Here is a 16,106-nt window from a genome sequence, read left to right on the forward strand (position 1 = left end):
TTGTTCTGGACAGCTACAAAGTTCACATCATAATATAACAACAGCATTTTTGCTCAAAGGAAAACAAAATTTTGATATTTTTAAATTCTGGAAAACAGAAGCTTAAACAAATTAACGATTTAATATAAAGCATTTTATTTATTACACTACCATGAATCTAACCGTGCAACTCCTGAATTGGAACTTCACCTCCAATTACATCTGGTTTTCTCTACTGAATCATAGAATCCCTACAGTGTGGAAATAGGCACCTTTGGCCCAACAAGTCCAAACTGACATTTAGAGCATCCCACCCAGGCCCATTCCCCTATAACCCACCTAATCTACACATCCCTGGACACTACAGGCAGTTTAACATGGCAATCCACCTAGCCTGCACATCTTTGGACTGTGCGAGGAAACCGGAACACCTGGAAGCCCATGCAGATACAGGGAGAATGTGCAAACTCCGCACAGACAGTCGCCCAAGGGTGGAATTGAACCCAAGTTCCTGGCGCTGAGAGGCAGCAGTGCTAACCACTGAGCCGCCCCACCGTACTGAGTGACAAACTTCCTCACAATAATAATGTGCCCAATGTTTGAATATTGTGTCAAATACATGTTAAGGAGGTTTTAGTTCTCTACCCACCCACCCACCCACCCAATAAATGTCTGTTAATTTTACCAATATCTTTATTCATTTAATCATCTTAATTTTTCATCTTGATTCTATTTATAACCCTCGCATTGACTCCTCATTTGTTTCTCTTTATCTCGCGTACCATTTTCGCTCATGTGGCAACTGGCTTTTTGGTCTCTGGAAACATTCCTGCCAGACTTTCCCAATATTTTGCTGCTTAAAAGAACTTAAGCTAGCTACATAACCAGTAAAATGTATGTCAAATGGCCTAATACTGTGATCTCATGTTTCTAAAATGACAATTTCGAGAAAAAAATACCGCACGCGTGGAAACTAATGCTCAAAGGCATCACAGAAAATTTACAAGTTGTCCAGTTTGAGAATAGATTGTCTACTCAGTTGCTATTTAATTACGCTAAAAACCAGGTTGAAGATATTTAGTTTAACACATTGCGATAGTTATCAAAGAGTACAAAGATAAGCCCTTGAATAAAATTAAATCAGAAGCATTACACTAAATCTTCAATGGTTGTCTTCACACGATTGGGCTGAAGTTTGAGGAATTCTTTCCAGTTATTAATGAAGCCTCGATTGTACTCATCGGTTTTTATGACTAGACCGCAGAGGTACTTTTGTCCAGTTTTGTCTCTCAAAGCAAACCGTATTTCCCTTTCTGTGATGTTGCAGCTGATGTTGATGAGCTGTATGAGGAAGAGATAACTCATCCCTGCAGTGACTATCATGCAGTACCAGACACAGGTGAATGACAATGCCGTACTGTGAAACAAGGAAGGCAGAATTTACAACATTGCAGAAATGTCGCATCTACTCTGTAATTACCCCAGATCAATACAGTCAGAGCAGCAAAACTGATTATGACAATGCTGTTCTATCAAAATTATTGTTGCAAGAAGTTTTGAAATAACCCGAATTATTTAGACATTGTGTAGAAAAAGACAAAACACACAAGTGCCATTGTAAATTGAAAATATTCTAGCTGGAATATATTTTTCAATTTGTTAAATATTGGTTGTGTAGATAAGCATGTCATAATTAAGCATTAAAAAATGAAAACCGTTTAAACAATGAAGCCTACTCCAATTTATAAACCATCTCGTTGTCTGCAAGTCCAATGAATTATTTTAGGATAATGAAATGACCAATTTGACAGTTCCGGTGTACTCAAGTGCAAGAAGAATCAATAGAATTGTTCAGGGAAGTCAGTGTTTCTGGATTGACATATAGCTATCATTCCAACCCCAAAATATTACATACAATTAGCTGGATGTAGATCAGTGTAACAAGCATGAGGGCAGTAGGCATTTTAATCCTCCATTTTAAACACTCAGCCATTCTCTCTTTTTCCCTCTTTCAGACACTCCTTAAAACCTAGCTGTTTGACCAGATATCTGTCATCTCCTTTAAAGTTTCTTGCACAGTTTGGAATCAAATTTTGTTTAATAATGCTCTTGTAAAATGCCTTGGAATTCCAATCTACTCTGCCAGGGATGCAACGCACAATTCTGTATGCAGTGATTTTCTGATTGAAGGCATGCTGATATGCAAAAGTACTGAACAGCAGCAAATACTTTCCTAGTGAGCCTATCACCAACATCCCCTCACTAATCTCATCTTGCCACTAGTTATAATGCAATACTTGGAGGAGACAAAATTTTCTCAGTTGGAGGTGATGTATGACAAAGGTGTTACAAGTGGAGAAAACAGAGAAAAGAAGGAGAACATCAACTTTGCAATAATTGTTGCTTTATGCATGGCTTCATAGCAAGTCATTCGTTACTTCTAAACAACTAATGTAACTGGTCATTCCCTGCAGCCAAATCAATAAAATTAAAGTGATTTCTTTATGAATTTAATGAAACCCTGAAGTGCTCAATACTCCAAATTACAAATAGTATGCTTGAAAAAGAAATCTATATGCTATTAAATATTCAGCAGTGCAGAATGAGAGTTGGCGGCAGACTTCTTAAATGCCTACTTTGCTAAGTCCTTCACTGACCACAACTGAAAGCTTTTTCTCAAGTTTGTTTTAAACTTGTACAGACTGAGATGAATATTACTTCTGAATATTCAAAGCATCCTTTCCAAAATTAAAACAAGAACCTAACCATCAGAGATGGTAAACAGAATAATAGAATTTAGTTTCAGAAGTGAAGGTTTCATTTGTCATTTTATTACCAATGAATTCACAGCAATGTCAGCAACAGTAAACAAAACATATTCATTGGAATATCCTCGGATTTTCACCAGGATTTAAAAAAACAAATGACCCAGCACTTGCATTTAATTTTGGAGCATACTACAAATTCAAGTGGCACTTCAACACTCCCTCCACAGTCATGTGATATCAGAGATGGTCAGCCTTCACACCAAACATTACTTGTTAAGCACCAGTACAAATATTGCTGAATATCTATTTTCACTTACATTCCATCAGGTTTGCTTGTGGAGCCAACAACTTGGATTACAGGTCACGAGAAAGACAAGAGAAGGGCAAAAGTGAGTGAACAGTTACAGGAAAAGGACAGAGCAGGTAGATAGGCAACAATAACTTACATTCATATAGCACCTTCAATATGCCAAGGCACTTCACTTGAGCATTATTAATCAAAGTACGACACAGCCACAGGTGAAGGTAATCTGGACAGATGACGAAAAGCTTAGAAAATAACAGAGTTGGATTTAAAGACACATCTTAAGAAGGAAAACAAGTAGAGGTACAGAAGAGAATTCCTTAGCAGATAAAAGGCATGTGCGCCAGTGCTGGACTGTCTAAAACCAAGGTTGCTCTGGAGTCCAGAACTGGAGCAGGACCTAGCTCCTGAAGGATTGTTGGGTTGGGAGAAGATTACAGGAGGAGGAGGAAGAGGAACAAGTTTATCCTGGGATTTGAGCACACAGATGCTAATTTTTTTTAAAACCAACAGGGTCACAAAGCAACTCAAGCACAGGGATAACAGGTGAATGAGACTTGGTCTCAGCAAAGCTATGGAGGTAAGCAAATCTACATACTGCACAAGAGGACAGCACTGGAACAGCCACACAGAAGTGGAAATGAGCAGGAGGCCATTCAAGCCTGCTCTGTTATCCAATGGTTCAGAACAAGTTTTTAAGAGGAGTCGTACTGGACTAGAAACATTCATTGTGTTTCTCACTCCACAGAGTTGCTGAGTTTCTCCAGCATTCGCTGTGTCTGTTTCTGTGATCTTGCACCATTTAGAAAATATACTTTATTTCTCATCCAAGAAATGGAAAATATCATATTGTGCCTCATCATACTGCATTTGCCGCTTTGTCGCCTCACGTCTTCTTCTCAAATTACTTTCCTCTCTATCTTTATGTCATCAGCAAATTTATTATCCATAACCTTGGTCCATTCATCCAAGTCATTTATATGAATGGTAAACAGTTAACACACCCAGCATTGATCCCTAAGGCATACCACTCATTATATCTTCCCATCCAGACAATAACCTAATTATCAGAGATAATGGGAACTGCAGATGCTGGAGATTCCAAGATAATAAAATGTGAGGCTGGATGAACACAGCAGGCCAAGCAGCATCTCCGGAGCACAAAAGCTGACGTTTCGGGCCTAGACCCTTCATCAGAGAGGGGGATGGGGGGGAGGGAACTGGAATAAATAGGGAGAGAGGGGGAGGCGGACCGAAGATGGAGAGTAAAGAAGATAGGTGGAGAGGGTGTAGGTGGGGAGGTAGGGAGGGGATAGGTCAGTCCAGGGAAGACGGACAGGTCAAGGAGGTGGGATGAGGTTAGTAGGTAGCTGGGGGTGCGGCTTGGGGTGGGAGGAAGGGATGGGTGGGAGGAAGGGATGGGTGAGAGGAAGAACCGGTTAGGGAGGCAGAGACAGGTCGGACTGGTTTTGGGATGCAGTGGGTGGGGGGGAAGAGCTGGGCTGGTTGTGTGGTGCAGTGGGGGGAGGGGATGAACTGGGCTGGTTTAGGGATGCAGTGGGGGAAGGGGAGATTTTGAAACTGGTGAAGTCCACATTGATACCATATGGCTGCAGGGTTCCCAGGCGGAATATGAGTTGCTGTTCCTGCAACCTTCGGGTGGCATCATTGTGGCAGTGCATCATTGTGCCTCCTGCACTGCCACAATGATGCCACCCGAAGGTTGCAGGAACAGCAACTCATATTCCGCCTGGGAACCCTGCAGCCATATGGTATCAATGTGGACTTCACCAGTTTCAAAATCTCCCCTTCCCCCACTGCATCCCTAAACCAGCAGTTCATCCCCTCCCCCCACTGCACCACACAACCAGCCCAGCTCTTCCCCCCCACCCACTGCATCCCAAAACCAGTCCAACCTGTCTCTGCCTCCCTAACCGGTTCTTCCTCTCACCCATCCCTTCCTCCCACCCCAAGCCGCACCCCCAGCTACCTACTAACCTCATCCCACCTCCTTGACCTGTCCGTCTTCCCTGGACTGACCTATCCCCTCCCTACCTCCCCACCTACACCCTCTCCACCTATCTTCTTTACTCTCCATCTTCGGTCTGCCTCCCCCTCTCTCCCTATTTATTCCAGTTCCCTCCCCCCATCCCCCTCTCTGATGAAGGGTCTAGGCCCGAAACGTCAGCTTTTGTGCTCCTGAGATGCTGCTTGGCCTGCTGTGTTCATCCAGCCTCACATTTTAATAACCTAATTATACCTATTCTATCTGCCATCCAATCATCTATCCCTCCCAATATGTCACCCTCTCCACTATGAGCTTTCACTTTCTGCTGCTGCAACTTTTGATGAGGCACCTTATCAAATGCTTTCTGGAAATCTAAGTACAGTGCATTCACTAGTTTCCCTTTATCAACAGTATATTACTTTTTCAAATTGATCCAATAAATTGGTTAACACGATTTCCCTTCCACAATTACCATGTTGATGTTTTCATGGTTGTCTTGAAATTTTCCTCATGTGACCTGCTATAATATCACTTCTAATATATTCCCTGATGAGAAATGTTAAACTAATTGGCCTGTAGCTTTTTGCTTTCTGTTTCTTGCCTTAGTTCCTTGTTAAAGTTCTAGTAGAATTTTCCCCAAATCCAAGGAACTTCGGAAAATTAAAGCCAATGCATCAACCGCCAGTTCCAAAGAGTCATACCAGACTCATAAAATCAACTGTATTTCTCTCTCTCCACAGATGGTATTAGACTTGCTGAGTTTCTCTGGTACTTGCTGTTTTCATTGCAAATCTCCCAGCATCCAAAGTGCTTTGCCTTTATTGAGAATCAACCATCTCACTCCCCATTTGGACCCAGGAACTTGTTGGACTATAGCGCTGGCTCATTACTACTTTCCTAATTTATAGCTATTTCTGAGATGTGACTTGTATTCTCAAGAGTGAAGACCGGGTAATTAATTAATTCATTTCACAATACCTGGACTAGGACAGCCTGCTCTCTGGTCAACTCAAAATGGTGTTGTTCTCAGAAAAAATCCCCAAAACATGCTGTGAACTCAACAAGGCTAATTTTGTCTGGTTTCGCCAAACTTTTTGTAGTAGAATTCCTCATAATTACCACATTTCTGACAAACTGTCACTATTTTTTTCATTTATACCATTCACAACCAGCAGAGAGCTTTTGCCTTTATAAATTTTCATCTCCACACAAACTGCTCCTCCATCCTAGTTTCCTAAACTTAGGCAACCCTTTCTATTGTACTGACATTAACATCAATTTAGATAAGATTAGATTCCCTACAGTGTGGAAACAGGCCCTTCGGCCCAGCAAATCCACACCGCCCCTTGAAGCATCCCACCCAGACCCATCCCCCTATAACCCTCATACCCCTGAACACTACAGGCAATTTAGCCTGGCCGATCCACCTAACATGCACATCTTTGGGCTGTGGGAGGTAACCGGAGCACTCGGAGGAAACCCACAGAGACACGGGGGGAAATGTGCAAACTCCACACAGACAGTCGCCCGAGACAGGAATCGAACCTGGGTCCCTGTTGCTGTGAGGCTGCAGTGCTAACCACTGAGCCACTATGGCGCCCCCATTTACAGAGCCACCCCTCAACCTTTTGCAGGTGATTCTCTAACCTATAATTGGATAGATAGCAACAAAGCTAGCTGGGAGGTTGGAAGAGTGGGACAAGGAGGTTGAAGGTAGGAATGTGCTGCCCACAAATTCTACTGTATGTATTTACTTTAAATTTCAAAGGCAGGGAGACCATAGAATTTGGACAACTACACATACGTGGGCCTTTTTCTGACTTACTGAGATCACTGGTGAATTAATAAATTGTGGTGTATCTGAATGCAGGATATGAAAGCTTTTGTTCTTGGTCTAACCCCAATTTATTCCCACCTTAGCAGTGGCGTGTGCAGATTTTGGAAAAGGAGTTTTGTACACGTTCCACAAAAGCTCTGTGCAGAATGTGGACACTGATCTAACTGGCATAGCTCACTAGGCATTTAATCAATGAGGTGTTTGGGCAAGGCAGTGGGGGGGAGCAGGGCACAGAAGTGAGACTAACAGGATAGTAGGGAAATGGTGCTTTTTCTCGTTACCAGAGGTGCACTAGGCTCTGCATTTCAACTCCATCCTCAGACCACTGTAAGAGATTCAGCATTTAGTGGACTGGTCTGTAAGAATCACATTCTATAACAACTTGGAGCCCTGCCCAGAAGGTTCACTCCAGGGGCTAGACCAAAGAGCTTCCGGGAGCAGGCCGGCCTGACCACACTGTTGCCAATTTCATTGGCCAGGGAAAGGCTGTATCTGCAAATCTGATGCTGGATATGGTATGCTCAATCGTGCGCACTATGATGGGAAATGGTCATTTTGAGGGTGTGTTTCCCAAATTTGGCTAGAGAAACAGGACTAAAATGACTAAACAGTATCAATGGACTAACAAGCATGTTTAACAGATGACAATGGGACATAGAAATATGAGGAGTACTGCAATAAAATGACTGATAAGATGCGTACATTATCTAACTGGATGTATTCCTCATTGATGAAAGTGATGCTCAAAATAGGCAAAACGGTTCAATACAATTCTAATCCTCAAGCAAACCAAATAAGGCATTCTGATTGACACCAAGTACCAAACCTTTAAAGGAAATAAATAGGAACAAAACCTGAGATAGGTCGGCCCAAGTAGGACGGACAGGTCAAGGAGGCAGGATGAGGCGAGTAGGTAGGAGCTGGGGGTGGGGCTTGATGTGGGAGGAGGGGATAGGTGGGAGGAAGGACAGATTAGGGAGTCGGGTATGAGCTGGGCTGGTTTTGGGATGCGGTCGGGGGAGGGGAGATGTTCAAGCTTGCGAATTCCACATTGATGCCATTGGGCTGCAGGGTTCCCAAGCGGAATACAAAATGAAATATCAGCTTTCCTAGCCAATGCGTTTCAACTGCAATAAATCCCAAATCTGGTGAAGACTTGTTAATTAACATCTTTATACCTCTAGGAAGACAACAGAGGTCTTCAACAGCCTAACTCCATCACTGCTCATATTCAGGCCCGTCAGGCATTTCATGCACATTGCGCATTAATATTACTTGCACTGGAGACAATGTGTACTGACGTTTTGACAATTTCTTTCTGTTGGGAATTAGACTTGGCTCAGTGATAACACTCTTGTCCTCAAGACAGAAGGCCATGGGCTCAAATCACAGTCCAGAGCCCTGAACACATAATCCATGATGGCACTTCAGTACAGTACTAACGGGGCATCAGAGGCCCTGACTTTCAGATGAGATGTTAAATCAACTTCTGCTTAAATATCCACTTGATTTACTAAAGGGATACTTTTTAGGTGTGCAGGGCAAGATTTATTCCTCAACTACAATCTAAAACAGATCATCTCATCAATTATTTAATTATGCTTTGTGGCGAAGTGCCCAGGGTTTGCTATTAAATGCAAGTAGTACAGAGCCCATCGTTTACAGATGGTTTTAACATTATTTGCCACTGAATCACATTGAATGGTTTAAAGGAAAACACTACAAATACTTCTGAGCATACAGAACAAATATTTCAGTGAGGGGGGTATTCCAGTCCATATACCAGTACATTGCCTGACCTGTGCAGTGCTCGTGTTTGAGAGGAGCTCAGGCATTTGTCCTACACAGAACATTCAGAATGGGGATTGCAATAAACGGGAAACAGAGGATAAGGGGTGTTCTCAGAGGCAAGCCAGCCAGAATTGCTCTGTATGAGTGAGTGACTGAGAACTCAAAGAGGAAAAGAAATCTAAAAGATGAGAACCTAACCATTGAAAATAGCATTTTCTGCCCAAAATAGAAAGAGTGCTTAATACACTTTGTAGTCACTTTGAAAATCAGCAAAGGATAAAACTACAGCCAATCTTAACTCGGCCTAACACTTACTTATAGAATTAAACATTACAAAACATACACTTCTTAACGCAACTACACCCTAGGTTGTGAGCATCTCTTAATTATGTGCAACTGGAGGACATTAAGGGTTTTACCTGGACAGAAATTATGGGGACATGGTGGCCAAGTGGTATCACTGGACTGTTAATGCAGAGATCCAAGTAATGTTCTGGGGACCCAGACTCGAACCCCACCATGGCATATGGTGGAATTTGAATTCAATGAAAATCTGAAATTGACAGTGTGACGATGACCATGAACCCATTGCTGATTGACAGAAAAACCCCATTTGCTTCACCAATGTCCTTTAGGAAAGGCAAGAGCTATCCTTCCCTCATCTAGCCCACAAGTGACTCTGGGCTTATAGCAATGTGGTTGACTCTCAAGTGCCTTCTGTGATGGGCAATAAATACAGGCTTAGCCTGCAACGCCTTCATCCCGTGAATGAATAATAAAAATTAAACACATTTGATGCGTAATTAATGGGGATTGTACCAGAAACCAAGCATTCCAGTGACGTGCTTCTACGCTTGTTGTGAAGCTCCAGTTATGAGTATCCAAATTCTCCAAGACTGCAAAATGTATGTACTGGTATTTCAAGGGCATGCCTTAAGTGATGGAATATACCTGACAGGTTGCGACAAACCTCCGCACTTTCAAATCCCACTCCACTTCCATTTTTTTTTCCCCTTTTCCCAACCACAGACCTATATTTAGAGTTTTTATTTCGGGAGAACTGTGCCAGTTTATCTAGGATAGCAAGCTTGATTATATATAATTATATTTTCAGTCTACTTACACTGAAGTGGTAAGCAGCTGATGATCTCATGGTCTATCTGATTACAAACACTTCTGTATTAAAATAGAAACCTTTCAGAACTCTACACGAAATTAAAAAAAAGGTAGTGATGCGAGAAACATTTCCAAATTCTTTTCATACTTATGAAGCTGGAACAATCCACAGTTTAAGTCCAGGCTACATGTCAATAACAATTGATCAGATACTAAAATTAGTGATGCAGGTTCTTGTTCTTCTAGTAAGCAATGATAAGCCTGTTGGCAGTGATGCTGCTTCAGTCATGAAGATAGTGTCTCAGAATGTGTGTTATTCATGTGATAACATGAGAACAAAGCAATTTTATCTCTTTGTATTTTAATGTTAATGCCAGGAGGCACTGGTTAGCACTGGGCAGTTTAAATACTGATTGTTCCCCTCTGGAAAGCAGCTATCCAGTCCTGCACCCCCCCACCCATCTTCAACATTGATTTTAAAATCAATCTTTGGGTTGTAATAGCCTTGTGCAAACTGAACTCTTAACTGGAATCCACCATAGAAAATGGTCAGTAATTTACCACCACTTAACAATCTCAACAGAGATAAGAATGACATGCAGAAAGGAGGAATATGAAATCAAGTGGATAACTTAGTGTAGAGAAGCACAGAATGGAAACAGATCCTTCGGTCCATACAGACCAGATGTCCTCAACTGATTTAGTCCCATTTGTCAGCATTTGACCTATATCCGTCTAAACCTTTCCTATTCACATACCCATCCAGATGCCTTTAAAATGTTGTAATTGTACCTATCTCCACCACGTGCACTGGCAGCTCATTCCATACACCCTCTGCGTGAAAGGTTGCCTCTCGGGTCCCTTTTAAATCCTTCAACTCTCACCTTAAACCTATGTCCTCTAGTTTTCGAACCCCCTACCCTGGGAAAAAGACCTTGGTTATTCACCCTATCTATGCCCTTCATAATTTCATAAACCTCTACAAAGTCACACCTCAGCCTCAGATGCTTCAGGGAAAATAATCTAAATAATATCTCTCTAAAACTCAAGCTCTCCAATCCTAGTGAAATAACTCCAGAGAAGCCAGCATCCCGTCACCAAGCCACCCTTTATTTACTTGTGCATAGTACACTGGCTGTGGCCAGCCAGCTCGGAGTTAGTTGCGCTGAGATTCTCCTCTCCTGGTTACATTGGTCAGCCAGGGCTTTCTGGATTGTTCTGGGGTTACAAACCAGGGCCAATGATCTCAGTCAATGAGCTCAACCTGGTTCCGATCACTGCACCCAGCAACATCCTTGTAAATCTTTTCTGTATCCTAGCAAGTTTAACATCACCTTTCCTGTAGCAGGGAGAGCAGAATTGAATGCAGTATTCCAAAACTGGCCTAACCAATGTCCTGTACAGCCACACCATGACATCCCAACTCCTGTACTCAATACACCAATAAAGGCAAGTGTGCCAATCGCCTTCTTCACCACCCTGTCTACCTGCAACTCTACTTTAAGGAACTATGCACCTGCACCCTTAGGCCCCTTTGTTTGTACTGTCCCAACCCCAGCACTGGCATCATCTACATTGGCAATGTTGTGACTATCTACTCCATAGTTCACATGCTACAGTATATAATTTCTTAATTTAAGGAATTAAAGTTTAATAGTTGAAAAAGGAATAAAATGTAAATATAGCACCTTAAGGTCCTGTACAATAAAAATGGTTAGTTCATGTTGTTTCAAAAAGGTTAAAGGCTAAGAAGGCAAAGTAATTATAAAGTTGGGGTTAAGGGGTTGACAACATACCTAGAAAAATGAGTTTAGGATGTTAAACACTTTTAGTAAAATCAGAATAGAAAATGTGGAGCTATAAAAACAGCTAACAGCTTATACTGTATAATCAAAGCTTGTTGTAACGGCAGTGCAAGTAGAGCTATTTAAGATAAATTAGCTTAAAAACATTCATTAATACCTAGTGAGAGAATATGGTGCAGAATATTGTGTCATGGAGATGGCAGAGCTTCATAAAGTTCTCAGGTTTCAATTTATCCGATGGCATATTTGCTGGGAAAAGGGTTGAAGTTTGGAGCTTGCAAAATGCTAAAGCAAAGAAATTGCTTCAGACAGCCGCTTTGGCAGACTCAGGGACAGGAGAAATTGTTCAGTGTAGCTGACAGTTCAGTAAATTAATCAGAAAAGCATTATCTGGTCGGCGCAGAAAAGGAATATTGAAGGTGCAGAAACCCCTTGGGCAGTGCCAGCTCAGTGAAGCTGGCTATAAAAAAAAAACCAAAGGAACTGCGGATGCTGTAAATCAGGAACTAAAACAAAGTTGCTGGAAAAGCTCAGCAGGTCTGGCAGCACCTGTGAAGGAGAAAACAGAGTTAAAGTTGGCGGGGTAGGGAGTAAACGATAGGATACAGCCCGAAGATCGAGAAAGACAGTTGGACAGACAAAGGAGTTGCTAACGATCAGGCTGGGAGGGTGAGCAGTTGTTGATGGGGACTGTTAGTGACTAGGAACAGTGGGTGTGTAATGGCAGGCTATGTGGTAACCAGGCCTGGTGTGTGGGGTAGAGGGCTGGGGCATGGGAGGGGTTAGGCCCTAAAATTATTGAACTCAATACTGAGTCCAGAGGGCTGTAGGATCCCCAAACGGAAAATGAGGTGTTGTTGCTCAGCTTGCACTGGGCTTCACTGGAACACTGCAGCAAGCCAGAGACAGAGATGTTGGCCAGGGAACAGGGTGGTGCATTGAAGTGGCATGCGACAGGTAGCTCAGGGTCTTTTTTGCGAGCAGGACGTAGATGTTCTGTGAAGTGGTTGCCAATTCTATGCTTCGTTTCCCCAGTGTAGAGAAGACCACATTGTAAGCAGCAAATGCAGTAGACTAGATTCTTGGAAGTGCAGGTGAAGTGTTGCTTCACCTGGAAGGTATGTTTGGGCCCTGGGATACTGGGGAGGGAGGAGGTAAATGGGCAGGTGTTACACCTTCGCCGGTTACAGGGGAAGGTGCCGTAGGCCTGTGGGGAGGTGTTGGGGGCGATGGAAGTGTGGACCAGGGTGTCCCAGAGGGAACGGTCCCTGCAGAAGGTGGACAAAGGAGGGAAGGGGAATGTGTCTGGTGGTGGCATCTTGCTGTAGGTGACAGAAATAGTGTCTGATGATGTTAGTGAAGCCAGCTGTCTACAAAAGAGCAGCAATTAAGCCCATGCATAAGTGCTAGAGTGCCAGTGGAGAACAATCTCAGAGGAAGAGATTGAATTCCTTGGATGACCAGCATTGAGTTCAGTCAGAGAAGCCTTTGCAGGAATTCTGAAGCTAAGTAGTCAAAATGTGAAGGCTCAGAATCCTCTGTCAGGGAGAAAGCATTGCAGTAAGATTTGATGACCCTTGTGTCAGTAACGACTGGGGAAATGGCTGAGAAATCCACAGATTCTGTTGATCACATTTGCCAGCTGTGTGTTGTGAAGCATTCCACCACAGTTTGTCTATTAGCTCTGTTTACCTCCTGTTAATTCTAGAAATTACAGTACAAGTTATAAGTAAACAATTAGATAGAACGGTAAGACTAACTTTGCAAAATGAAATCACTCTGCTTGTTCAAATCTGTGGAATTATATAGTTTTATTTCCTTAACTACCTGGGATCAAAAATTTAACCAAAACTTAAACAAAAAGTTACTTGTCTCTAGCCAGACCAAGGTATAAGTTTGACAGTCAAGTCAGGGACCTTAACAATGAGTTCAAAACTTCTCCCCAAGACATTTAGTATAAAGAAGTGACCAATACCACAAGTAAATACTCAAATGAGCTAATGCTGGACAATACAGAAATATTAAGAATAAAGATGACAACAAATGAGTTTACTTTGATGCAATCCACATCTATAACTGGGAAAAGAAAGTCTTTTTTAGTGCTATTTTTGCCATTCACTTTCTTTCATCCTCCTATTCTTCTGTATTCCTAATTGAAATACAGATCCAAGGATGTTGGCACGTCTAGGATACTAGCAAGAAAAATACCCAAGATGGATTATTTGGATTTAGGTCTCAAGAGTGAAGCCCAATGCTGTCAATGATACTCCCAATCTCCATTCTCTGCTGTGGTTTCTGATGGTTTGGGGGGGGGGGGGGGGGGCTTGAATAACTACCAGCAGCAGGAACCCTGGTCCCTCATCCAGGAAGATAGCAGCTGCAAGGTGATAAAAATCTGGCAGAAAAACATCTCATCCCAGAGGGACTGGGCTGAAGGTTTCCGAACTCTCCAATCATCATCGTACACAAAACAATTATTAAACTATATTTTTGTACTTTGACCAGTGTGGGATTTAAAATTGTCCTGAAAGTATTTTTCATGGGCTGACATATACATTACTAATAAATACTACATTCAATATTTTCAAAAATCTTAAAGCTGCAAGGCACAAAGATATCGTTCACCAATTATGACAATCAATCTCTTACCAAGTAAATTTACAGCTATAGGGCATGGATGAAGAAAGCCCCAATTCAGGTGAACTTTGGGAAGCACACATCTAAATTCACTCTTCTGCTGTATCCCAAAATATTATTTGTTGAAAGAAATCCAACTGATGAGGATTTGCACGCTCCCACACGTTCTGCTTTAAACGAGACCTTACAGTGACGGGGATAGTGGGAACTGTCAATGCTGGAGTCAGAGATAACAAGGTGTAGAGCTGGATGAACACAGCAGGCCAGGCAGCATCAGAGGAGCAGGAAGGCTCCATTTCAGGTGTGGACCCTTCTTCCAGGCCCGAAACGTCAGCTTTCTTGTTCCTCTGATGCTGCCTGGCCTGCTGTGTTCATCCAGCTCCACACTGTGTTATCCCGACAGTGGCAGCAGTCCCAAGATGAACAACTTGCTTAGAAACAAAGATATTAACCATAGGGAAATCAGTTAATGCAGCTTTGAACCGAGGAACATCCCAGCATACGTCAGCTGCTCACTCACTCATGCAACATTGAGCCTTCAGAGTTTCTCACTATTGACAGCATGATGAGATGGCTGATCGATCTCTCTCTATTGCGGAAAGCACCAATAGCAGGAGTCACTCAGCTTCCCATGTTGTCTTCTCAGTAGAAAAACATTTCATCCCATACAGGGGCTGCAAGCTCTCCAGTTATCAACATTTATTAAACTATCTCATGGCTGTACTTCAGCTTATGGATTTAAATTATTTGTTTGAAGTATTTTCCCTGGTTGATTTACGTACATTTCTACGCCCAAGATGGCTATATTTGCGAATGGATCCAAGCAAACTCTATCAAACAAAGGCTAACAGGATTTGAAACAAAAACAGAAACTGCTGGAAAAGCTCAGGTCTGGCAGCATCTGTAGTGAGAAATCAGAGTTAACGTTTCGTCCGGTGATCCTTCTCCAAAACTGATGGTAGCTAGGAAACAGTTGTTTTTTTACGCAAATCGTAGGTTGGGAGGAGGTGGTAAGGGGTTAACGATAGATAGAGATAGAGCCCAGCAAGAGAGAGCGAGCGCGAGTGAGAGAGATGCACAGTCAGAAGGAGTGGATAATGATCAGCCTCGGAGGATGAATTTCTGAATGAATACACAATTAGTGGCTAACAAAGTGTATACGTAATTGCAAATAATGTGATAAAAAGGCCTGGTGTGAGGGGGTTGGGGTAAGGACATGAGAGAGGGTACCTCAAGCCCTAAAATTGTTGAATTCGATATTGAGTCCAGAAGGTTGTGGAGTTCCCAAGCAAAAATAAGGTGTTGTTCTTCCAGCTTGCGCTGAGCTGCACTACAGCAAGGTTAAGACAGAGATAAAAACCAAAAGAAATGCGGTCGCTGTAAATCAGGAACAAGAACAAAGTTGCTGGAAATGCTCAGCAGGTCTGGCAGATGCTAACCCTTCAAGGGTCACTGGACCCGAGGCGTTAACTGTGTTTTTATCCTTCACAGATGCTGCCAGATCTGCTGAGTTTTTCCAGCAACTTCTGTTTTTGACAAGACAGAGATATTGGCCAGGAAATGAGATGGTGTTGAAGTGGCAAGCAACTAGAATCTCGGCCATTTGAGGATTTGAACTTGGGCTAATCAGAAGCAAGTGAAATTCAATGTGACCAACTGCAAGGTACTGCATACTGGAAATAGCAAAGAGGCAAATTTTCTCCAAGAGTGCAAAGCTGGCAGATGTATCACAGTATTGACAAACATCTCACTTGCCTTATCTATACAATGTGGGACAATAAGCATTGAAAAGAGAATAGCAGAATAGGTTCCCATACTCACTGAATTCAAATCTGAAGAATTCACACGGAGGTTGCTTAGG

General features: G+C 42.4%; 1 protein-coding gene across 5 annotated transcripts in view; it reads right to left on the minus strand.

Moving 5' to 3' along the window:
* Positions 1-16,106, minus strand: part of zdhhc23b (zinc finger DHHC-type palmitoyltransferase 23b) — a 58,307-nt gene that overhangs the window by 15,233 nt on the left and 26,968 nt on the right. For 3 of the 5 annotated variants that reach the window (XM_048540270.2, XM_048540272.2, XM_048540269.2), the window contains exon 5: positions 643-1,396. The exons of 1 other annotated variant lie outside the window; for it this stretch is intronic. In XM_048540270.2, the coding sequence (XP_048396227.1) occupies positions 1,129-1,396 (268 nt within the window). In that variant the 3' untranslated portion in view covers positions 643-1,128. Of the gene's footprint in view, positions 1-642; positions 1,397-3,064; positions 3,096-16,106 lie in introns of those variants that run through there. One more of the 5 variants, XM_048540274.1, reaches the window with a different exon arrangement.

Source organism: Stegostoma tigrinum, chromosome 12 (assembly GCF_030684315.1).
Source record: "Stegostoma tigrinum isolate sSteTig4 chromosome 12, sSteTig4.hap1, whole genome shotgun sequence".
Taxonomy (NCBI): Eukaryota; Metazoa; Chordata; class Chondrichthyes; order Orectolobiformes; family Stegostomatidae; genus Stegostoma; species Stegostoma tigrinum.